This window comes from Tachyglossus aculeatus, chromosome 10 (assembly GCF_015852505.1).
Source record: "Tachyglossus aculeatus isolate mTacAcu1 chromosome 10, mTacAcu1.pri, whole genome shotgun sequence".
In the NCBI taxonomy this organism is placed as follows: Eukaryota; Metazoa; Chordata; class Mammalia; order Monotremata; family Tachyglossidae; genus Tachyglossus; species Tachyglossus aculeatus.
The window spans coordinates 857,160-881,251 of NC_052075.1; the positions used below are offsets into that span (position 1 = coordinate 857,160).

Consider the following 24,092-nt stretch of genomic DNA (forward strand, 5'->3'; position numbering starts at 1 on the left):
GGGAGAAGTTAAGTGCTTAGATCAGCGTGGTAGCAGTTTGGATGGAGAGGAAAGGGCGGATTTTAGCAATGTTGTGAAGGTTGAACTGACAGGATTTGGTGACAGATTGAATGTGTGGGTTGATTGAGAGAGAGAGATATGAGTCAAGGATAAGGGGTTTTTTATGGGATTTTGTTAAGCACTAACTATGTGCCAGGCACTCTAATAAGCCCTGGGGTAGATACAAGTTAGTCCAGTTGGATGCAGTCCCAGTCTCACATGGGACTCAGTCAATCCCCATTTTATAGATGAAGTAACTGAGTCACAGAAAAGTGAAATGACTTGCCCAAGATCACACAGAAGACAAGTGGCAGAGCCGGGATTAGTATCCAGGCCCTTCTGACCCCCAGGCTCATGCTCTATCCACTAAGCCATGCTGTTTCTGGGGTGGGGTGGGGTGCAGGTGGAGGGGATGGATTTTGAGAGGAGATCTCATCTTGAGAGGCTGCTGAGGAAGAAGGGAGAGCTGCAGAAGGGGCAGAGGAGGGGGAGGACTGGAGAAGAGCCGGGGAGATTTTAGGGAGATCACCCCTGAAGGTTTCAATTTTCTCAATAAAGCAGGTAGCCCAGTGGTTAGAGGCCAGAGTTCCAGCCTTCCTCCACATGGAAGAGTTGCTGGGAGCCAGGCTTCGTCTGGTGGGCAGGGAATTGTAGGTACACATTCCTGGGCACGTGGCGGGGGGCCGGGGCACGCCATGCGGCTCCATGTGGTCACATGGAGAGGCAAGGTGAACCCCCAGGAGGGCTTGGATTCTCCCCCCAAGGTGGCTGGGGTGTTGGGTGGGGACTGGGAGGGTCTCAGAGGGTCTCAGGCCCAAATGGCCACTCCCAGCCTGTCCGGCCCGGGGACAGAAGGACCCTCTAGGCCCGGAAGAAATGGACCCTCAGTTAGAGGGAGCTGAACGGGATTAAACTGAGCCGCCTTCGGGTAATGGAAAAGACGAGATGGAAGTTCAACATCATCTACATTTATTGAGTAGTTACTCTGTGCAGAGCATCGTGCGGGGGGCCTGCTATCAACAGAGTGCTGTAATGGGCACCTACTATGTGCAGAGGCCTGTGCTGGGCACCCACTGAATTCAGAGCACCTGCGATGGGCAGAATGCTGGATTTGAGTGCAGAACGCTGTACTTGGCCCACGTTGTGTGGAGAGCGCTGTGCCGGGTAATTGGGAACATAGCTTGTTATTCATTCACTCAATCGTATTTATTGAGCACTTACTGTGTGCACAGCACTGTACTAAGCGCTTGTGCGGAGGGAAGCAGCGATCCATGACAGGGGTGAGGCCCGGGGGCCAGGGTGGGCGCTTAGCATCTGTCCATTTGGTCGGACGGCCCCAGGCAGTCCCCGCCCCCGGCCTGCGGGGTAGGGTGGCTGCATGTGCGGCTCCTCCGCCGCTGACCTCCCGAGCACTCAGACCAGCTAGACCAGCAGCTCCATTGCCCGTCCACCAAGGGGGCTAAGGGGAGAGGGGAGAGGGGCCGGCCTCAGTGGGTGGCAGGGGAGTTAGTGGGTGGGAGATGGGTTCAGGGCCGAGGTCGGCGGGGGGGCAAGGGGGACATCAGAGAGGGAGGGGTCAGAGGTTGGGATCTGGTCGGGGAGTGGCTCCCCGTTCCCTGCCCCACATCCATCCATCCATCCCCTTTCCCGGTCGCGGCCCCCAGTCTGCCTGTCCGTCCACTCCCCCAGCCCCTGGTCAATTTGTCCATCTGCTCTCTCGGTCCCCATCCGTCTGTCCATCCGCTCCCCTGGCCCCGGTCAATCTGTCCATCTGCTCTCTTGGCCCCAATCCGTCTGTCCATCCTCTCCCCCGGTCCTGGTCAATCTGTCCATCCACTCTCTTTGTCCCGATCCATCTGTCCACCCACTCCCCTGACCCCGGATCAATCTGTCCATCTGCTCTCATGGCCCTGCCCGCCCGCCAGCCCATCCATCTGTTCTCCCAGCCCCGGTCATTGGTTCCGTCCGCTCCTCACCTTGCCGGCGGGAGATTTCACAGGCCGAGCCGCAGAACCCGGCAGGGCAGAGGCATTCACAGCGCGTCTCTGAAACGGACGCGAAGCAGTGGTGGGTGGACGGGGGGGCAGCTGGACTCCGACAGCCCACCCCCTGCCCCCACCCCATTCAACGGGAGGGAAGACCAAGGCCCAGAGGCTTGCCTTGGGGCCCGGACACTCTGAAGGTGTTGGGGTGAGGGAAAGGGACAGTCGTTAATAATAAAGATGACAAATTTGCTACAGGTAAAATATTAAAAGCTCATAAATCATCATTAAAAATAAAACTGGCAATTAAAGAAATGAACTAATATCTACAGGAGGGCTAAGGTGGTGACTAATCAGGGAAGGTCTCCCGGAGGAGGTGGATTTCAGAAGGCAGGGAGAGCTGTGGTCTGGAGGCTTGGGGCTGTTGGGAGTTAATCAGGGAACCTCCTGGAGGAGGTTGGTTTCAGGAGCCGGTGGAGGTGGGGAGAGCTGTAGTCTGGATGTTTGGGGATGTTGGGAATTAATCAGGGAAGCCTACAGGAGGAGTTGGGTTTCAGGAGGAAGTGGAGGCGGAGAGAGCTAGGGTCTGGCAGGTTTATGGGAGAGGAGAGTCCCGGGTAGAATAAAGGGTGAGAACAAGGGGGATAAGGCGGGGAATTGAGATTGGGGCACAGGGACAAGGTGGGATTGGGAGGAAAGAAGAGTGTGATCTAGGGTACAGTGGGAGAAGAGAGAGGGAAGGGGAGAATGAGAGAGTTGGGGAAGAGCCTGAAGCCGACTACCAGTGCTAGATGTGCAGGGAAATGGGGAGCCGTGGTGGGTGGGGTCCATGGAGAGGAAGGAAGGCAGCAGATGGCAAGGCTGGCAGTGGAGGGGAGAGACTGCCCGCAAGGAGGTCTGTGGGGAGGCCAGAGGAGGTGAGCAGGGAGGCCGGGGTGAGGCTAGGGCAGAGGCCAAAGCCGGGGTCCCTCCCAGAAGTGACGGGGGGGCCGGAGCAGATCTCTTTCAGATATGACACCGCCTCGTCTGGAGGAGGAGGCCCCAGCCTCGTGGGGGGAATCCTCACCTCTCAGGATGGGAATCCCATTCCCCTGGCAGGGGGCACAGCGGCAGGGGCTGGTCTCCTCGTGGAACTCGTCCAGGGCCCGCTTCATGTTCTGTCGCAGGGTGATGGCAGAGGCGAAGTCGGCGGCGGTGACCAGCTCGTACAGTGGCTCGGCCTGAAGCAGCATGGGGGGGAAGGGGGTGGGAGGATGGGGGTGGGCCGGGGGAGACAATCCTGCTTTCAGAGCGGGGGACTTCCCGGGAAAGATTCTAGCCCAAGTGGCAGAATGCTGGGTGGACAGGGAGCCCTCCGGGTACAACCCCAATGGTTTCTTTTGCAAATCCAGAACTGAATAGTGTCCCTGAATTCCGCTACCTTGGCAGTATACGGAGCAGCACGGCGGTATAGGGAAAGAGCTTGGGCCTGGGAGTTAGGGAACCTAGGCTTTTTTAAAAAAAAATTTAATTTTTTTTGTGGTATTTATTAAGTACTTATGTGCTAGGCACTGTACTAAGTGCTGGGTAGATACAAGGTTGTCCATATCCCGCATGGGGCTCACATTCTTAATCACCATTTGACAGATGAGGTAACTGTGGCATAGAGAATGAAGTGACTTGCCCAAGATCACACAACAGACAAATGGCAAAGCAGGGATTAGAAACCAGATCCTTCTAAGTCCCAGGTCCGTGTTCTTTTCAGCAGGCCACATAGCTTCTCTGGGAATCTCTGGGTTCTCATTCCGGCTCCACTGGGCAGCCTCCTCCACCTCTCAGCAGCCCTTGACTCTGCAGATCACCCCTTCTCCTGGACACGTTATCCAACCACGGCTTCACTGACACTGTTCTCTCCTGGTTCTCTTCCTATCCCTCTGGCCGCTCCTTCTCAGTTTCTTTCGTGGGTTTCCCCCTTTGCCTCCGACCCCTTAAATCTGGGGGTCCCTCAAGGCTCAGATTTGGGTCCCCTTCTATCCTCCATCTACCCCTTCTCCTGGATACATTATCCAACCACAGCTTCACTGACACTGTTCTCTCCTGGTTCTCTTCCTATCCCTCTGGCCGCTCCTTCTCAGTTTCTTCCATGGGTTCCCCCTCTGCCTCCCACCCCGTAACTCTGGGGGTCCCTCAAGGCTCAGCTTTGGGTCCCCTTCTATCCTCCATCTACACCCACTCCCTTGGAGAACTCATTTGCTTCCATGGCTTCAACTACCACCTCTATGCAGATGATTCCCAAAACCCCATCTCAAGCCCTCATCTCTCTCCAGTCTCACATCTCCTCCTGCCTTCAAGACATCTCTAGTTCATTCATTCATTCAATCGTATTTATTGAGCACTTACTGGGTGCAGAGCACTGTACTAAGCGCTTGGGAAGTACAAGTCGGCAACATAAAGATGGTCCCTACCCAACAACGGGCTCACAGTCTAGAAGAGGGGGACACACATCTACTTGGATGTCCTCCCATCACCTCGAGCTTAACATGTCCAAAACAGAACTCCTTATCTTCCCACCCAAACCGTGTTCTCCTCCGACTGTGCCTATCACTGTAGACAGCACCACCACCCTTCCTGTCTCACAAGCCTGTAAACTTGGCATAATCTTCGACTCACAAGGGGAAAAGGCTGGGACTTGAACCCGAGATTCATGTTTCCTGGCTTCTTGATCCCTTTCCACATCATTATCATCAATGGTATTTACTGAGCACTTTCTGTGTGCAGAGCACTGTACTAGGCACTTAGGAGAGTACATCAGGGAGAAGCAGCATGGCTTAGTGGATAGAGCATAAACCTGGGAATCTGAAGGACCTGGGTTCTAATCCCGGCTCTGCCCTACATCTGCTGTGTGGCCTTGGGCATGTCACATAACTTCTCTGTGTCTCAGGTACCTCATCTGTAAAAAATGGGGATCGAGTGTGTGGCCCATGTGGGACAGGGGCAGTGTCCAACCTGATCAACTTGTATCTACCCCAGAGCTTAGAACAGTGCTTAGCACATAGAGATGCAGCACGGCTTAGTGGATAGAGCATGGGCGTGGGAATCAGAAGGACATGGGTTCTAATCCCTGCTCCACCTGTCTGCTATGTGACCCTGGGCAAGTCACTTCACTCCTCTGGGCCTCAGTTACCTCATCTGTAAAATGGGGATGAAGACTTTGAGCCCCAAATGGGACAGGGGCCGTATCCAATATGATTAGCTTGTATCTACCCCAGCGCTTAGAACAGTTCTTGGTACAAAGTAAGTGCTAAACAAGTACCATTATTATTATTACATAGTCCTTAACAAGTACCATAATTGTTATTGATTATTATTAACTCCTGGTCTTGCTGACTTGAAGGCACCCAATCAGCTCTCTCCTCTTTCTCCACTCTCTTGCCCCCACCGTCCCTGGCTCGCACTCTTCCTCCCTCTCAGGTTCTCCCTCTCAGAGGCCGGGAAGTTGGTCCGGATGCTGGGAGGTCTTCCCAAGGGGGTGTCCGGTGAGCACCCTGTTTTCCACTGCGGGCGTTGGTGGAGGGGGATGGCAGGGGCCGGGGGTACCTTTAGCTGGATGATTTCTGGGTTGTACTGGACGGTGTCCCCCCACTCCTGCATGAGGTCGGCCGTGGGCAGATCCTTGTGAGCCAACGCTGTGATGTGCTCACTCCCTCCACCCCGCACCAGGACCACAAAGTCTTGCACGAACTTCCTTTCTGACTTGTTCTCTGAGGGGAGAATATATTAATGACATTTGTTAAGCACTTACTACGTGCAAAGCACTGTTGTAAGCGCTGGGAGGGATACAATGTGATCAAGTTGTCCCGCGTGGGGCTCACAGTCTTAATCCCCGTTTTTACAGATGAGGTAACTGAGGCTCAGAGAAGCTAAGTGACTTGCCCAAGGTCACACAGCAGACTTGTGGTGGAGCCGGGATTTGAACCCATGACCTCTGACTCCAAAGCCCGTGCTCTTTCCACTGAGCCACGCTCAGAAGGGAGAGTAGAGGGGGCAGGACCACCCTCCATTAGCCCACCCTCTCTCCCTCTGGTGACCCGGACCAAGCACAGAGCCGGGCTCTGTACTGAGTGCCGAAGAGAGCACAGGGGCAGCCCAGCCCATGGGCAAGTAATTTATTTATTTCTATTAATGTCTGTCTCCCTCTCTAGACTGTAAGCTCATTGTGGGCAGGGAATGTGTTCATTCCTAGTTATATTGTAGTCTCCCGAGCACTTAGTCCAGTGCTCTGCACATGGTAAGCCCTCAATAAATACGATTGAATGAATCTGGCTCTCTAGAACTGTAGCTCATCGTTGGTTGGAAATGTGTCTTTTTATTGTTATAGAGTACTCTCCCACACGCTTAGTACAGTGCTCTACACACTGTAAATACTCAATAAATACAACCGAATGAATGAAAGAATGACTAAGCCCTTGGGAGAGTACAATAAAACAACAGATACATTCCCTGCCCACAGTGAGCTTACAGTCTAGAGGGGGAGGCAGAACCATTCAGAAGTATTTACTGAGTGCTTACTGTGTGCAGAGCACTGTACTAAGCGCGTGGGAGAGTACACTATAACAATAAACAGACACATTTCCAGCCAACGATGAGCTACAGTTCTAGAGAGCCAGATTCATTCAATTCATTCATACATTCCCTGCCCACAGTGAGCTTACTGTCTAGAGAGGGAGGCAGAACAATTCAGAAGTATTTATTGAGTGCTTACTGTGTGCAGAGCACTGTACAAAGTGCTTGGGAGAGCACAATATAATAATAAAAAGTCATATTCCCCGCCCACAACGAGCCCACAGTCTAGAGGGAGACAGACATCAGTACAAATAAATAAAATGACAGATAGGTATATAAGTCCTGTATATAAGTGCTCTAAGGGGCTGGGTGGGGGCGAATCAATCATATTTATTGAGCGCTTACTGTGTGCAGAGCACTGTACTAAGTGCTTGGGAAGTACAAGTCGGCAACACATAGAGACAGTCCCTACCCAACAACGGGCTCACAGTCTAGAAGGGGGAGACAGAGAACAAAACCAAACATACTAACAAAATAAAATAAATAGAATAGATATGTACAAGCAAGATAAATAAATAAATAGAGTAACAAATATGTACAAACATATATACATATATATGCATACATATAGATACATATATACAGGGGAAGAGAAAAGGGAGCAAGTCGGGGTGACACAGAAGGAAGGGGGAGATGAGGAAAAGTGGGGCTTAGTCTAAGAAGGATTCTTGGAGGAGATGGGCTTTCAATAAGCAGCCTGAAGCAGCGTGGCTTAGTGGAAAGAGCCCGGACTTGGGAGTCTAGATGTCGTGGGTTCTAATCCCGGCTCCTTCACTTATCAGCTGTGTGACTTTGGGCAAGTCACTTCACTTCTCTGTGCCTCAGTTCCCTCATCTGTAAAATGGGGACGAAGACCGTGAGCCCCACGTGGGGCAACCTGATTACCTTGTAGCTCCCCCAGTGCTTAGACAGTGCTTGGCACATAGTAAGCACTTAACAGATGCCATTATTATTGTTATTATTGTGTTGCCAACTTGTACTTACCAAGCGCTTATTACAGTGCCCTGCACACAGTAAGCACTCAATAAATACGATTGAATGAATGAATATTAGAAAGCTTTGAAGGGGGGTGGGGAGAGCCATTGTCTATCGGATTAGAGGAGGGAGGGTGTTCCAGGCCAGAGGCAGGACGCGGGCCAGGGGTCGGTCGCGAGACAAGGAGAGACTGAGGTACAGTGAGAAGGTTGGCATCAGAGGAGGGATGAGCACGGCAGGGTTGGAGAAGGAGAGGAGTGAGGTGAGGTAGGATGGGGTGAGGTGGTGAACTGCTCTGCACAGAGTAAGCGCTCGATAAATGCAATTGAATGAATGATTAAAGGAATGAATGAATGAATGAAAGGGCGGGGGGCTAAGGTGAGCGCTGATGGAACAGGGTGGTGAACAGCTGAACCAGAGACAAACAAGAGCTGCGGGCAGGAAGAGATCTCCCGGGGCTCAGGGAAGTCTTGGAAGCATTGTGGCACTGGCTTGTCTCCCTGTCCCCTCTGAGCCCCCCACAGCCGTCCGTCCCCCACCGCGCCAGCCCCGACCGTGGGGTCCCGGACCCACCTTCACCTCTCCCGGCCTTACGCATCCCCTCTCTGCTCATCCCATGCTCTACTCCCCTTCCCCACGCTTTCCATTCCCCTGCCCCCATCCCCCCAGATCCCACTGGTCTCCCGCGCTGGGGCTCCCTCTCTGCCTCCCCAAACCCCCAGCTCTCCCCACCTTCACCACCTCCTGAAAGCCGCCTTCTCCTCCAGGAAGTCTTCCCCCGCTGAATTCCCCCCCCAGCACACGTGTCTACTCTGTGGTGCTTGATTCCTTTCTTATCCCCTGCTAACACGTGTGGGCCCCGACTCCTGTCTGCTTCCAGGGAAGCCTCCCGTCAGGGCAGGGAACACGTGTCTTGCTAATGCTGTGCTCTCCCAAGTGCTCAGTACAGCGCTTGGCAGGAGTGGAAGGTGTGGGTCAACTTCGGGGAGGTGGAGAGGGAGAGCCGGGGCCTGGGGGGAGAAGAGAGTGGACAGGGCAGGAGGGGCTGGGAGATAAAGAGTATGAGCTGGGAGAAGGAGGAGGACAGTTAAGGCAAGGCCGAGGGGAAGAGAGTGTGAGCTGGGGCCCAGCGGGAGAAGAAAGCGTGGCTCAGTGGAAAGAGCACGGGCTTTGGAGTCAGAGGTCATGGGTTCGAGTCCCGGCTCCACCACAAGTCTGCTGTGTGACCTTGGGCAAGTCACTTAACTTCTCTGAGCCTCAGTGACCTCATCTGTAAGAATGGGGATTAAGACTGTGAGTCCCACGTGGGACAACTTGATCACATTGTATCCCCCCCAGCGCTTAGAACAGTGCTTTGCACATAGTAAGCACTTAACAAATGCCATAAAAAAAAGGAAAGCGGATGGAATAGTTGGGGGAGGAGAGGGCGAGCAGGGAGAGGGGGAAGGGGGAAGGGGACCTGGAGCTGGGCAGGGAGAGGATGGCAGGCGGGAGGCTCTTACCTCCGATCTCCCTCAGGATGGCCTGGCACCGTTCCCCCGAGGCTCCGACGCTGACGTAGACCCCCTTGATGGCTGCTCCCACCTTGAACCCTTTTTGCATGCACGACTGCACGTCGCTCAGGGAGAAGCCTGGGAGGACAGGGGAGAAGCAGCGTAGCCAGATGGCAAGAGCACAGGCTTGGGAATCAGAGGACATGGGTTCTAATTCTGGCACCGCCATTTATCTGCTGTGTGACCTTGGGCCAGTCACTTCACTTCTCTGGGCCTCAGTTACCTCATCTGTAAAATGGGGTTGAAGACTGTGAACAACCTGATTACCTTGTATCTACCTCAGAGCTTAGAACAGTGTTTAGCATAGAATAAGTGCTTAACAAATACCCTAATTATTATTATTATTATTATTATGTGGGACAGAGACTGTGTCCAACCCAATTTGTTTGTATCTACCTCAGTGCTCAGAATGGTGTTTGGCACGTAGTAAGCGCTTAACAAATACCATAATTATTATTTTTACCATGTGGGACAGAGACTGTGTCCAACTCAATTTGTTTGTATCTACCTCAGTGCTTAGAACAGTGTTTGGCACGTAGTAAGCACTTAACAAATACCATAATTATTATTATTATTATGGGCAGTCTCAACTTCACCGCTCCTTAGTTTCCTTACCTGTAAAATGGGCATAAGATCCCTGCTCACTCCCACCACTGTCCGGGGTGGGACGGGGTCTATGTCTGACCTGATCATCTCTCCTGGCGATGGGCACAGTCAGCGCAGAGTGAGCACTGCCCGGCCGGCACGATCGTCATTCTTAGCTTTCAGTCTTTCCCTCTAATAATGATAATGATAATAATGATGGTATTTGTTAAGTGCTTACTACGTGCCAGGCCCTGTACTAAGCGCTGGGGTGGAGACAAGCAAATCGGGTTGGACAGAGTCCCTGTCCCACGTGGGGCTCACAGTCTCAATTCTCATTTTACAGACGAGGTAACTGAGGCCCAGAGAAGTGAAGTGTCTTGCCCAAGGTCACCCAGCAGACAAGTGGCAGAGTCAGGATTGGAACCCATGACCTTCTCAATCCCAGGCCTGTGCTCTAGCCACTGCGCCATGCTACTTTGACTCTAGAATGTAAGCTTGCTGTGGCAGGGAATGTATCTGCTTATCGTATTATTAATAATAATAATGATAATAATTGGCATTTGTTAAGTGCTTACTATGTGCAAAGCACTGTTCTAAGCGCTGGGGAGGTTCCAAGGTGATCAGGTTGTCCCACGGGGGGCTCACAGTCTTAATCCCCATTTTACAGATGAGGTAACTGAGGCCTAGAGAAGTGAAGTGACTTGCCCAAGATCACACAGCAGACATGTGGTAGAGCGGGATTCGAACCCATGACCTCTGACTCCAAAGCCCGGGCTCTTTCCACTGAGCCACGCTGCTTCTCATTGCATTCTGCCAAGCGCTCAGCACTCAGTAAGCGCTCAATAAATATGATTGAATGAATGAATGAATGGAGCGGGACCCGTGACCGGTCGGGGACAGAAGCAGTGTGGCTTAGTGGAAACAGCTCGGGCTTGGGAGTCAGAGGACGTGGGTTCTAATCCCGGCTCCGCCACTTGTCTGCTGTGTGACCTCGAGCAAGCTGCTTAACTTCTCTGTGCCTCAGCTACCTCATCGGTAAAATGGGGACTGTGAGCCCCACGTGGGACAACCTGATTACCTGTATCTACCCCAGCACTTACAGCAGTGCTTGGCACATAGTAAGCGCTTAACAAATGCTGTTATCATCATCATTCTTCTTCTTCTTCTTACCTTTCTCCTCCAGGGCCCTCCTGTTCATCACGAGGGTGTACTCGTAGACGCCGCCCAGCGTGGCCTCGGTGACGAAGTGCGTCCCAAAGTCGCGGAAGAGGTCTCGGTAGGTCCCGTAGGTGTAGGGCAGCGGCAGGCTCCGGACCCGCCGCAGGAAGTCGGGGTGCAGCACCAGGCCCCGCGACTTCAGCTTGTAGCGAGCCACGCTGAGCTCCGACCGCGCGTGCAGGAACTGGCTTTCCTGCGGACCCAATCCGGGACACGGCCTCCTCAGCTGCCCCTGAACCCTGGATCCCAACGCCCCGCTCGCTCTACTCCCACTGGGCCCCAGCTCACACTCTCTGCCCCCCAGCCCTGCCTAGACCACCCACTCTCTTCTTCCTCTGGGTCCCAGCTCCTTCTCTTTGCCCCTCAGGCCTGCCTGCCCCGTCCCCTCTCTCTCTCTCTCGAAACAGCGTGGCTTAGTGGAAAGAGCCTGGATTTGGGAGTCAGAAGTCATGGGTTCTAATCCTGGCTCTGCCATCATCACCATCAATCGTATTTATTGAGCGCTTACTATGTGCAGAGCACTGTACTGAGCGCTTGGGAAGTACAAATTGGCAACATATAGAGACAGTCCCCACCCAACAGTGGGCTCTTGTCAGCTGTGTGACTTTGGGCAAGTCACTTCATTTCTCTGGGCCTCAGTTACCTCATCTGTCAAATGGGGATTTGTCCTTCCCAAGCGTTTAGTACAGTGCTCTGCACACAGTAAGTGCTCAATTAATACGATTGATGATGATGGGGATTAATAATAATGATAATAATAGCATTTATTAAGCGCTTACTATGTGCAAAGCACTGTTCTAAGTGCTGGGGAAGTTACAAGGTGATCAGGTTGTCCCACGGGGGGCTCACAGTCTTAATCCCCATTTTACAGATGAAGTAACTGAGGCCCAGAGAAGTGAAGTGACTTGCCCAAAGTCACCCAGCTGACAACTGGTGGAGCTGGGATTTGAACCCATGTCTCTGACTCCAAAGACTGGGCTCTTTCCACTGCGCCACGGAGCCTGACGTGGGACAGGCTTTTAGACTGTGAGCCCACTGTTGGGTAGGGACTTCTCTATATGTTTCCAACTTGTACTTCCCAAGCGCTTAGTACAGTGCTCCGCACACAGTAAGCGCTCAATAAATACGATTGATTGATTGATTGACAACCTGATTACCTTGTATCTACCCCAGCATTTAGAACAGTGCTTAGAACATCGTAAGCGCGTGAACAAAAGCCATCATCATTATTATTAGTAGTAGTATTACTTAACTTCTCTGTGCCTCAGTTACCTCATCTGTCAAATGGGGATTGAGACTGTGAGCCCCACGTGGGACAACCTGATTACCCTGTATCTACCCCAGCACTTAGAACAGTGCTTAGCACATCGTAAGCACATAAACGTATGCTATCATTATTATTTTTATGATTATGATTGTTCTCCCGCTGGCACCTGGCTTGTACTATCCACCCACTGACCCTGCCGGTCCCATTTGCTCTCTTCTCCGATGGTCCCAGCTCACATTCTCCGACCCCCGGGCCCCATCCGCCCCGTCCATTCTCTTCTCCCTGTCTCCCCCTTTTAGACTGTGAGCCCACTATCGGGTAGGGACTGTCTCTATGTGATGCCAATTTGTACTTTCCAAGCGCTTAGTACTGTGCTCTGCACATAGTAAGCGCTCAATAAATACGATTGATTGATTGATTGATTCTCCCGCCGGACCCCAGCTCTCGCTCTCCGCCTCTCCCAAGTTGACCTTCCGACTGGGCCTCACTCCCCACTCTCCTGATTACCGTCCCCCCATCATAAGTATCCCAGCGCTCCCGATGTCCAAATTCCTCCTGAAATCTTGAAACTGAAATCAAAGTCATTCAGAACACCCACAAAAACTCAGAACACAAACAGAAACACACACGCAATACTAATAATAATTGTGGTATTTGTTAATAACAATAATGATAGCATTTATTAAGCACTTACTACGTGCAAATCACTGTTCTAAGCGCTGGAGAGGTTACAAGGTGATCAGGTTGACCCACGGGGGGCTCAAAGTCTTAATACCCCTTTTACAGATGAGGTAACTGAGGCCCAGAGAAGTGAAGTGACTAAATAATGATAGCATTTATTAAGCGCTTACTATGTGCAAAGCACTGTTCTAAGCCCTGGGGAGGTTACAAAGTGATCAGGTTGTCCCACGGGGGGCTCACAGTCTTCATCCCCATTTTACAGATGAGGTAACTGAGGCCCAGAGAAATGAAGTGACTTGCCTAAAATCACAAAGCTGACAATTGGCGGAGCCGGGATTTGAACCCATGACCTCTGACTCCAAAGCCTGTGCTCTTTCCACTGAGCCACACTGTGAAGTATTTACTACATGCCTGGCACTGTACTAAGCGCTGGGGTGGAAACAAGCAAATCGGGTTGGACACAGTCTCACATGGGGCTCACAGTCTCCACCCCCATTTTACAGAGGAGAGAACTGAGGCCCAGAGAAGTGAAGTGACTTGCCTGAGGTGAACCAGCAGACAATAATAATAATAATAATAATAATGACAGCATTTATTAAGAGCTTACTATGTGCAAAGCACTGTTCTACGTGCTGGGGAGGTTACAAAGTGATCAGGTTGTCCCACGGGGGGCTCACAGTCTTACAGATTTTTACAGATGAGGTAACTGAGGCACAGAGAAGTTAAGCGACTTGCCCAAAGTCACACAGCTGACAATTGGCAGAGCCGGGATTTGAACCCACGACCTCTGACTCCAAAGCCCGGGTCCTTTCCGCTTTTTCCTCCAGGGCCCTGGAGGAAAAAGGTAAGAATAATAATAATAATGATGGTGATAACGGTATTTGTTAAGCACTTTCCACTGAGCCACGCTGCTTCTCTAGACAAGTGGCGGAGTCAGGATTGGAACCCATGACCTTCTGATTCCCAGGCTTCTATCCACTCCGCCATGCTGCTTCTCACACCCCTGCACCCCAGGGGAACATGAAGTCCGACCCGCGGACAAACCTGCTCCCACTCCCACGGTTCTGGGGAGGGTCCCCGGGTTGGGGGGCGACCGGGGGGCTCACCGAGCCGGAGAAGCGCTTGGTCCGGCTGATGTAGGTGCGCACGTCGTTGCTGTTGAGGTTGAAGCCGATCTCGAAGACGCCGGAGACCTTGAAGCCCAAGCCGAAGCTGGACTGGACGGAACGGTAGCGCAAGGTGTCCTGTTCGAAGCTGGAGAACGAGTTGTATTCCTTCAGCACGAACTCGTATTTCCCCTTGGTCTGCGCCACAAAAAAAACCAGGAGCTCGCTGGGGCTGGGAAAGGGAGCGGCCTGCTGATTGCTGTACTGGACTCCCCCAAGCGCTTAGTAGGCCTGGCAGGATGAGAAGCAATGTGGCTCAGCGTAAAGAGCACGGGTTTTGGAGTCAGAAGTCCTGGGTTCAAATCCTGACTACACCAATTGTCAGCTGGGAGACTTTGGGCAAGTCACTTAACTCCTCTCGACCTCAGGTACCTCATCTGGAAAATGGGGATGAAGACTGTGAGCTGCCCGTGGGACAACCTGATCACCTTGTAACTTCCCCAGTGCTTAGAACAGTGCTTCGCACGTAGTAAGCCCTTAACAAATGCCATTATTATTATTATTATTATTATTATTATTATGTAAAATTAGTAATGATAATTGTGGTACTTGCTAAGCGCTGTAGATACAAGCAAATCGGGTTGGACACAGTCCCTGTCTCGCGTGGGACTCACAATCTCAATTCCCACTTTACAGATGGGGGAACTAAGGCCCAGAGAAGTGCAGTGATTTGCCCAAGGCCACAGAGCACACAGGTGGCAAAGCCGGGATTAGAAGACCTGTCTTGTCTTGTTTTGTCGTCTGTCTCCCCCTGCTAGACTGTGAGCCCGTTGTTGGGTAGGGATTGTCTCTGTCTGTTACCCAATTGTACTTTCCAAGCGCTTAGTACAGTGCTCTGCACAGAGTGAGCGCTCAATAAATATGATTGAATGAATTGAATGAATGAATGAAGGCCTGGCCTCTCCCCAGGGTCCCTGGAGAAGCTCCCCACGGGGAGGTGACCCACACTAGCAGTGTCGCTGAATCAGGGGTCCGTCTACTACATGCGCAGCAGGATGCTGGTGGGGGGACTGTGTGCTGGACACCAATCATCGTGGTTAGGGATGGATGGTCTTCTCCAGTGAGCCAGCAGACCATCCCACCCCCTGACTCTCTCCTCTCCTTCCCTGACTCTCCCTCAGTGATCCAGCATGGTCCATCCCTCACCCCTGACTCTCCCCTCTCCATCCCTGATTCTTCCCAGTGATCCAGCATGGAATGTCCCACACCCCTGACTCTCCCCCAGTAATAATAATAATGATGGCATTTATTAAGCACTTACTATATGCTAAGCACTGTTATAAGCACTGGGGAGGTTACAAGGCGATCAGGTTGTCCCACGGGGGTCTCATAGTCTTAATTCCCATTTTAGAGATGAGGGAACTGAGGCACAGAGAAGTGAAGTGACTTGCCCAAAGTCACACGGCTGACAAGTGGCAGAGTCGGGGTTTGAACCTATGACCTCTGACTCCAAAGCCCGTGCTCTTTCCACTGAGCCACACTAAGCGCTCACTATGTGCCAAACACTGGGGTAAATACCAGGTAACCAGGTTGTCCCACGTGGGGCTCACAGTCTTAATCCCCATTTGTCAGATGAGGTAACTGAGGCACAGGGAAGTTAAGTGACTTGCCCAAAGTCACACAGCAGAAGAGTGGCGAAGCTGGGATTAGAACCCACGACCTCTGACTCCCAAACCTGGGCTCTTTCCACTAAGCCACGCTGCTTTTTTTTTTTTTTTTTGATAGCATTTATTAAGCGCTTACTATGTGCAGAGCACTGTTCTAAGCGCTGGGGAGGTTACAAGGTGATCAGGTTGTCCCACGGGGGGCTCACATTCATTCATTCAGTCGTATTTATTGAGGGCTTACTGTGTGCAGAGCACTGTACTAAGCGCTTGGGAAGTACAAGTTGGCAACATTTAGAGACAGTCCGTACCCAACAGTGGGCTCACAGTCTAGAAGGCCATTGCCTCCTGGGGTGGAGACGGGAGTGGGGGGGAGAGAAGAGATGTAGGCTCACAGTCAATCCCCATTTTACAGATGAGGAAACTGAGGCGCAGAGAAGTTAAGTGACTTGCCCCAAGTCACACAGCGGACAGTTGGCGGAGCCGGGATTTGAACCCATGACCTCTGACTCCAAAGCCCGGGCTCTTTCCAGTGAGCCACGCTGCTTCTCCCCCTTTTAGACTGTGAGCCCACCGTTGGGTAGGGACTGTCTCTATATGTTTTCAGCTTGTACTTCCCAAGTGCTTAGTCCAGTCCTCTGCACACAGTAAGCGCTCCATAAATACGATTGATTGATTGATTGATAGTGACCCAGCACAGACCATCCCACACCCCGACTCTCTCCTCTCCATTTCTGATTCTTCCCAGTAATCCTGCGTGGAATGTCCAGCACCCTGACTGTCCCCCAGTGACCATGGACCATCCCATCCCCCTGACTCTTCCTCGCAGCGTGGCTCAGTGGAAAGAGCACGGGCTTTGGAGTCAGAGGTCATGGGTTCGAATCCCGGCTCCGCCACATGTCTGCTGCGTGACCTTGGGCAAGTCACTTCACTTCTCTGAGCCTCAGTTCCCTCATCTGTAAAATGGGGATTAAGACTGTGAGCCCCACGTGGGACAACCTGATCACTTTGTATCCCCCCAAGCGCTTAGAACAGTGCTTTGCACATAGTAAGTGCTTAACAAATGCCAACATTATTATTATTATTATTATTATTATTATTATTATTATTATTCCCTGTCCATCCCTGTCTCCCAGTGACCCTGCCTCTCCCCTCTCCATCCTTGGCTCCCTGCAGTGACCCAGCTGGGATCGTCCCCCATCCCGACTCTCTCTTCCCACTGTCCACCTTCGCGGACGACTCTCTGTCCTGAAGCTCAGTCAGTCCATCCAGCAGCAGGTGGTTGCCCCCTCCGCCCCGTCCACCCACCGTCTCCTCTAGACTGTGCACGTGGAGCGTGTCTACCAACTCTGTTACACCGTCCTCTCCCCAGCCCTGAGCCCAGTGCTCCGCACAGAGTGAGCGCTCAGTGCCTAGGATTGCCGGGTGTCCCCCCGGGTGGCGCGGCCTGGGGCCTGGGGGCCGGGGCTGACCTGGGGCTCGTAGCCTTCGACGTTGTACGGTTTTCGGAAGCGCCGGTCCAGGATGTAGTTGGGTGCACAGGCCCCGGCGAAGTGGACGTGGTCCAGGACGGGACCCTCCAGCTGGTTGGTGAACAGGTTAAGCCTGGGGAGATGGAGCACGGGGGGAGGAGCACTTAGGGTGGACAGTTATGGGGAGCACTGGAGGTGGAGTGGGGAGGGGGGATAGAATCATCATCATAATAATAATGATGGCATTTATTAAGCGCTTACTACGTGCAAAGCACTGTTCTAAGCGCTGGGGAGGTTACAAGGTGATCAGGTTGTCCCACGGGGGGCTCACAGTCTTAATTCCCATTTTACAGATGAGTAACTGAGGCACAGAGAAGTTAAGTATCCCCCCCAGCGCTTAGAGCAGTGCTTTGCACATAGTAAGTGCTTAACAAATGCCAACATTATTATTATTATTAAGTGACTTGCCCAAAGTCACACAGCTGACAATTGGTGGAGTCGGCATTTGAATCCATGACCTCTGACTCCAAAGCCTGGGTTCTTTCCACTGAACCACGCTGCTTCCCTAAGCATATGAGGGGGATCACTTAACTTCTCTGTGCCTCAGTTACCTCATCGGTAAAATGGGGATTAATACTGTGAGCCCCCACGTGGGACAGCCTGATCACCTTGTAACCTCCCCAGCGCTTAGAACAGTGTTTTGCATGTAGTAAGCGCTTAATAAATGGCATTATTATTATTATTATTATTATTATTGTTATTATTATATGAGGGGGCGGAGCCCTGGAGAGGTTTAGCATGGAGGCTCGGCATGGTCGGGGGGAGGCAGGACAGCACTCTGCACAGAGCAGACACCCAGCACAGCGCTCTGCAAACAGCAAGCATCCAGCACGGCACTCACTCATTCATTCGCTCACATTTATTGAGCGCTTACTGTGTGCGGAGCACTATACTAAGCACTTGGGAAAGTACAATGCAGCAATAAAGAGAGACAATCCCTGCCCACAACGAGCTCACACTCTGTCCTCTAGACTGTAAGTTCGTAATGGACAGGGAACCAGTCTGCCAATCCTATTGGATTCTACTCTCCCAAGCGCTTAGTACAGTGCTCTGCACATAGCAAGTGCTCAAAGAAATATCATCGATTGACTGTATGCCTCTGGCATTCTCTCTACCTCAACGCTTGGAACAGTACTTGGCACAGAGTGAGTGCTTGACAAATACCACCATTATTATTATTTTTGAAAGAAGCAGCATGGCTTAGTGGACAGAGCCCGGGCTTGGGAGTCGGAGGTCATGGGTTCTAATCCCGGCTCCGCCGTTTGTCAGCTGTGTGCCCTTGGGCAAGTCACTTGACTTCTCTGTTCCTCAGTTCCCTCATCTGTAAAATGGGGATTGCGACTGTGAGTCCCATGTGGGCCAACCTGATTACCCTGTACGTACCCCAGTGCTTAGAAAAGTGCTTGGCACATAGTAAGCGCTTAATACCAACATTATCATTATTATTATCCAGCAGAGCATTTTACACAGGGCAGACACCCCGCACAGAGCTCTGCAAGGAGCAGACACTCAGCACATTGATCTGTACACTACAGGTGCTCAGTACAGCACCCTGCACATAGCAGACACTCAGCACAGTGTGCTGTGCACAGCAGACACCCAGCACAGCACTCTGCACCCAGTAGACACCCAGTACACTGATCTGCACATAGCAGGCACTCAGTACAGTGCCCTGCGTACGGCAGATACCCTGCACAGCGCTCTGCACATAGCAGGAGCCCAGGTCACCCCCAAATGACGGGACAGCTGTGTCCGGGGGGAAGGCACTGACCCGCTGGCCAGCCGGTCGATGGCCCAGTACTGCTCCAGGTCCGGGCTGCATTTCCGGTAAACCTTGCTGCAGGCCCTCTCGTCTGACCCATCCCCGCAGTCGTCGTCCCCGTTACAGCGAAGCCTCCGGTTGACGCATCTCCCTGTGATACAAATCGGGACGGCTCATCGGATCGATCCATCGATCCGAGTAATCATGATAATAACCGTGGTATTTGTTAAGCGCTTACTGTGTGCCGGGCACCGTCCTAAGCGCTGGGGTGGATACAAGCAAATCGGGTTGGATGCGGTCCCTATCTCAAGTGGGGCTCACGGTCTCAATCCCCATTTTACAGATGGGGGAACTGAGGCCCAGAGAAATGAAGTGACTTGCCCGCGGTCGCACAGCAGACAAGTGATGGAGCCGGGTACATATCCTTTATTTACATCCGTGCCCGTCTTCCCCTTTAGACTGTAAGTTCATTGTGGGCAGGGAACGTGCCCACACTATACTATACTATAGAGCTATACTGCTATCCAATACACTGCTATACTGTACTACTGCTATACTGTACTCTCCCAAGCGCTTAATATAGTGCTCTGCACATAGTAAGCGATTAACAAATACAATTGCCATTATTATTATTATTATTAATAACAGTAAATACCACCGAATGATGGATTGAAACCTGGGTTGTAGTCCCAGCTCTCTCCCCGGCCTGCTGTGTGACTTTGGACCAGGCCCTGCGCCTCTCTGAACTTGAGCATCCCCATGTGTACCATGGAGAGAAGGCCACTGGTCTCTCTCTCCTTGTTCACCGCGGGCGGGGACCATTTCCCGTCCGATTATCTCCGGCACTGCCCTCCTGGACCCCAAGCCCTCCATGGCACTGGCCCGCCACTGGCTCGTTTCCGCTCTGATAGGCCTGACCGTGGATGAGGGTCCAGACCGGAGAGGCGTTTACCCGTGCAGACAGATGCAAAATGATTCCACTCGTCTCTGTGTGACTGGCCCAAGGCACAGCTGAGGGGACGGCTCGGGGGGAGATTCAGGAGTTACTTCAGGTCTGGACTGGTGGCCATCGCTAGCCCTTGGGGCTTGGACATGGTGGCCACTGTTAGTCCCCGGGTCTGGACAAGATGGCCATCACTAGCTCCTAGGGTGCGGGCACGGTGGCCACTTCCAGCCCCAGGGGTCTGGACATGGTGGTTACTGCTAGCCCTCAGGTCTGGTCACGGTAGCCATCGCTAGCCCCCAGAAGTAGACACGGTGGCCATCTCTAGCCCCTGGGGTCCGGATACAGTAGCCACTGCTGGCTCTCAGGGACAAGGCACAGGCCCTGTTAGCCCCCAGAGACCAGGGCTCATCACCAGCCCCGCACCCTCAGGGACCGGACACAATGACCACTGCTAGCTCCCGGGGACCGAACAGAGGGACCGCCCCTCGGCCCTCCTTCCATCCCCTCTGTGGCCTGTCCCGGCCCGGTCACCTGTTTCCTCGCACACGAAGCCCTCGCAGGGTCTGAGCTTGGGGCAGGGCCCGGGGGCGGTGCAGGTCTCGGCCTCGCTGTCCGGGTCTTGGCAGGGTTGACCGTTGAACTGGGAAGGCCGCAGCACACGGGCGGACCTGTACTGCGGCCGGAGGGAGGGAGAGATGTGACTGGGGGAGGTCCGGGGGGCGAGCCCCTGGCCACACGGAACCATTGATGGGGACCCCCCTCCCTGGCCCCGTCTGTCTGACCCGCTCCCCCTCAGGAGGGTCTGGGAAGGTGGGGGGAGAAGGATAGGGTGACCTGCGCTGGACACGGGGGTCCTTTCTGACCTGGGAACCAGGCGCTCCCTTAGTCATGGTCTACACTCACACTGTTTCTGACTCACCCCCAGTGTCCAACACAGACCATTCCACACCCTGACCACCTCCGGCTGTCCTTCAATGACCAGACCATCCCTCACCTGGACTGTCATTGACTCACCCCAAGTGTCCGGCATGGACCACTCCGTACCCTAAGTCCTTCCAACTCTCCTCCAGTGACCAACATGGACCATCCTACAACCTGCAACTCGCCTCCAGTGACCAGGACGGACCATCCCACACCCTGACTCTCTCCGACTCCTTCAGTGATCAGGAAAAGTGGGCAGGGAATGTCCCTGTTTATCGTTGTATTGTCCTCTCCCAAGCACTTATTACAGTGCTCTGCACACAGTAAGCACTCAATAAATACAATGGACCATCCAATACCCCTGACTTTCCTCTCTCCATCCCTGACTCTGCCCCAGTGACCCAGCACGAACGGTCAGCCGTGGATCCCTCTGATCCCCACTGGACCTGCCAGAGTTTCTGACTGCCCAGCTTCTCACGGGTCCAGAGTCCCGGGGTTCATCCCGGCACTGGGCAGGGGTGAAGTGTGGGTGTTACCGACCCAGCTGGCACTGCCCCATCCCAGGAGTCGGGTCCTTACCCGTAATTTTTGACAGGGGTCACAGGTGGTCCAGGGTGACCAGTCGGACAGCTGGCAGTCGATCGGCTCAGGGGGGCCCTGGACACTGCGGGGTCGCCTCGCCGGGCCCAGCCTCCTGCTGCCTGCCTCCGGCGCCGGCTCAGTCCTGTTGGTGCTGCCAGGCCTGATGCCAAGGAGCAAAGAGGTCAGCGGCCCCCGCCCTCCCAGGAGGAGAGCCCCTGACCCACTTCCAGCCCCAGCCCGCTGCTCCTCCCCTCCCTGGAGGAAAAGAAGGAAGGGGAGAAGGGGAAGGGGAGAGAGGGAGGAAGGGAGAAGGGAAAAGGGGGGGAAAGGAGGGGAAGAGGGGGAAGGGAAGAGGGACGGGGAGGGGTACACTTCTCGGCAAGGACAAAATCTATCTCTGCACACCCATCTTCCTGCAACTTTATACTGTGGTCACAGTTCTCTGTGTCTGGGAATTTGACAGCAGTGGAGACAGACAGACAGACACACACACAAGTTGCCCACACCCCGGGGCACACACAACACACACCAGGTGCACACACACCCAAATACACACACCAGGGAATACACGCACACCAGGGAACACACGCACATCGCAGGAACACATACAAATACAGCAGGGGTATTACACACACGCACACAAGGGGCACACACGCACAAAGACACACACACACACAAACACACCCATCCGGCGACTGACCGGGAGAAGGGCGGGAGCAGGCAGGCGAGCACCAGTCCCAGCAGGAGCGGCCCCATGGGGCCCAGAGGCGGGAGCATGTCCGCGGCCGGCGGTGGCTAGGAGGAGGCCGGGGTCAGTGCAGCAGCCGGCCGAGCGTCCGGAGCACACTGGGTCAGCGGCCTCCGAGCAAACAGCGTCCGCTACGGTCAACAGAGGCAGCGGGGCGGGAGCCTCCGCCCTTTGGCCCCAGTCGTGAACGGCCGCCGAGGGACAAGGTGGGAAGGACGGAGCAGCCCAGCCCGAGGGGTCCCCCGACGCTCCTTGAGAGCAGAGATCTTTCCCCAGTGCTCAGGGCAGGGCTCCACACACCGTCGGCTGTAAGGTGTTCAGAGCGGGGATCGTTTCTACCGACTCTGTCTGCTCAGAAGCACTCAATACAGTACTCTGCGCACAGTAGATTGTGAGCTCCTCGAGGGCAGGGATTGCATCAAGTCAGTCTACTGTCCTCTCTCAAGCACTCAGTGCAGTGGTCTGCACAGAGTAGACTGAGAGCTCCTTGAGGGCAGGGATCATCCATTCATTCAATCGTATTTATTGAGCGCTTACTGTGTGCAGAGCACTGTACTAGGCACTTGGGAAGTTCAATTAATGTCTACTAACATTATGGTCCTCTCCCAAGTGCTCAGTAAAGTGCTCTACACACAGTAGACCGGGATCTCTTTGGTGTCAAGGTGTTCATTCATTCATTCAATCGTATTTATTGAGCGCTTACTGTGTGCAGAGCACTGTACTAAGCGCTTGGGAAGTACAAATTGGCAACATATAGAGACGGTCCCTACCCAACAGTGGGCTGTCTCACATTCCTTCATTCATTCACCCACTCATCTCACTCTTTGTCCTCTCAAGATCCCTGTGAGCTGGGGAAAGGCAGGTTCCATTATCCCCATTTCACAGATGGGGATCCCGAGGCCCAGGAAGGGGCAGTGACTCACCTAAGGTCACCCGCAGGCCAGGGGCAAAGTCAGGTCTCCGGACCCCTGACTCCGCACTCCGTCCGATGGGCCACATTGCCGCCCAAGCTCTTAGCACAGTGCTTTGTGCTCTGCATGGGCTCAATAAACACGATCGAGCGATGCACTTGTGGACTTGGAGACAGGAGCCTTTAGGAAGTTTTTGAGTGGGACAGGCCCCAAGGAGCCACGGAGCCGGAGAGACTTTTGAGGCTGATCTGTTCTCGCGGCCCCAGTGGACGGGGAGAGAAGCAGCGCTGGTCTATGGCGGCGTTCCCTCAAGCTCGACATCTCTGCAGAACGCGCGGCTCCGACTCAGAAACGGATCCTCGGGGGAGGCGCTGGGTGATTCCGGAGGACTGGGAAAGAGAGACTTGAGAACGTCGATTCCCACTGCAGGGGTGTAGATGGGCAAGAGGCTTCAAATCCACCGGGGAGACACCATCCGCTGGGTGACGCGGCTTGGAGGGAACGGCCAGAGATTCGCCTCTCCAGGCTGGAATGCACTTTTGGAGTCTGCCCATAGATCCCCCCTTTCCCCCTGACTAAGCCCTCAATTCCTCTTATTCCAATCCCTTCTGAGTCTCCCTGACTTTCTCCCTTCATTTACCCCCTTCCCTACTCAGCCCACAACACTTATGTCCAGATCCGTTATTTATTGATTCATATTAACATCCATCTCCCCCTCTAGACTGTAAGCTCATTGCAGGCAGGGAATGCGTCTGTCGTATTAATAATAATAATACTAATGGTATTTATTAAGCGCTTACTATGTGCCGAGCACTGTTCTAAGAGCCGGGGAGGTTACAGGGTGATCATGTTGTCCCATGGGGGCTCACAGTCTTAATCCCCATTTTCCAAATGAGGTAACTGAGGCCCAGAGAAGTTAAGTGACTTGCCCAAAGTCACACAGCTGACAATTGGCAGAGTTGGGATTTGAACCCATGACCTCTGACTCCAAAGCCCAGGCTCTTTCCACTGAGTCACG

At 53.3% G+C, this 24,092-nt stretch overlaps 1 protein-coding gene across 1 annotated transcript; it reads right to left on the minus strand.

Annotated features, from left to right (window-relative positions):
• Positions 1-985: 985 nt before the first annotated feature.
• C8B (complement C8 beta chain) lies at positions 986-22,260 on the minus strand. Its single transcript, XM_038752682.1, has 12 exons — positions 22,116-22,260; positions 21,413-21,575; positions 20,444-20,585; positions 18,976-19,117; positions 17,145-17,277; positions 14,009-14,206; positions 10,907-11,147; positions 9,101-9,229; positions 5,598-5,761; positions 3,088-3,241; positions 2,016-2,084; positions 986-1,498 (listed from the first exon to the last, which is right to left on the minus strand). The coding sequence occupies exons 1-12, from the start codon at positions 22,190-22,192 to the stop codon at positions 1,347-1,349; spliced, it is 1,764 nt and encodes a 587-aa protein (XP_038608610.1). The 5' UTR covers positions 22,193-22,260; the 3' UTR covers positions 986-1,346.
• Positions 22,261-24,092: the final 1,832 nt, after the last annotated feature.

Coding starts and splice junctions, on each gene's coding strand:
- C8B (XM_038752682.1), bottom strand. CDS start 22,192: ATGCTCCCGCCTCTGGGCCCCATGGGGCCGCTCCTGCTGGGACTGGTG. Junction 2,085..3,087: donor TGGGATTCCCATCCTGAGAG/GTGAGGATTCCC, acceptor CGTCCGTTTCAG/AGACGCGCTGTGAATGCCTC. Junction 1,499..2,015: donor TGAAATCTCCCGCCGGCAAG/GTGAGGAGCGGA, acceptor CTCTCCCCTTAG/CCCCCTTGGTGGACGGGCAA.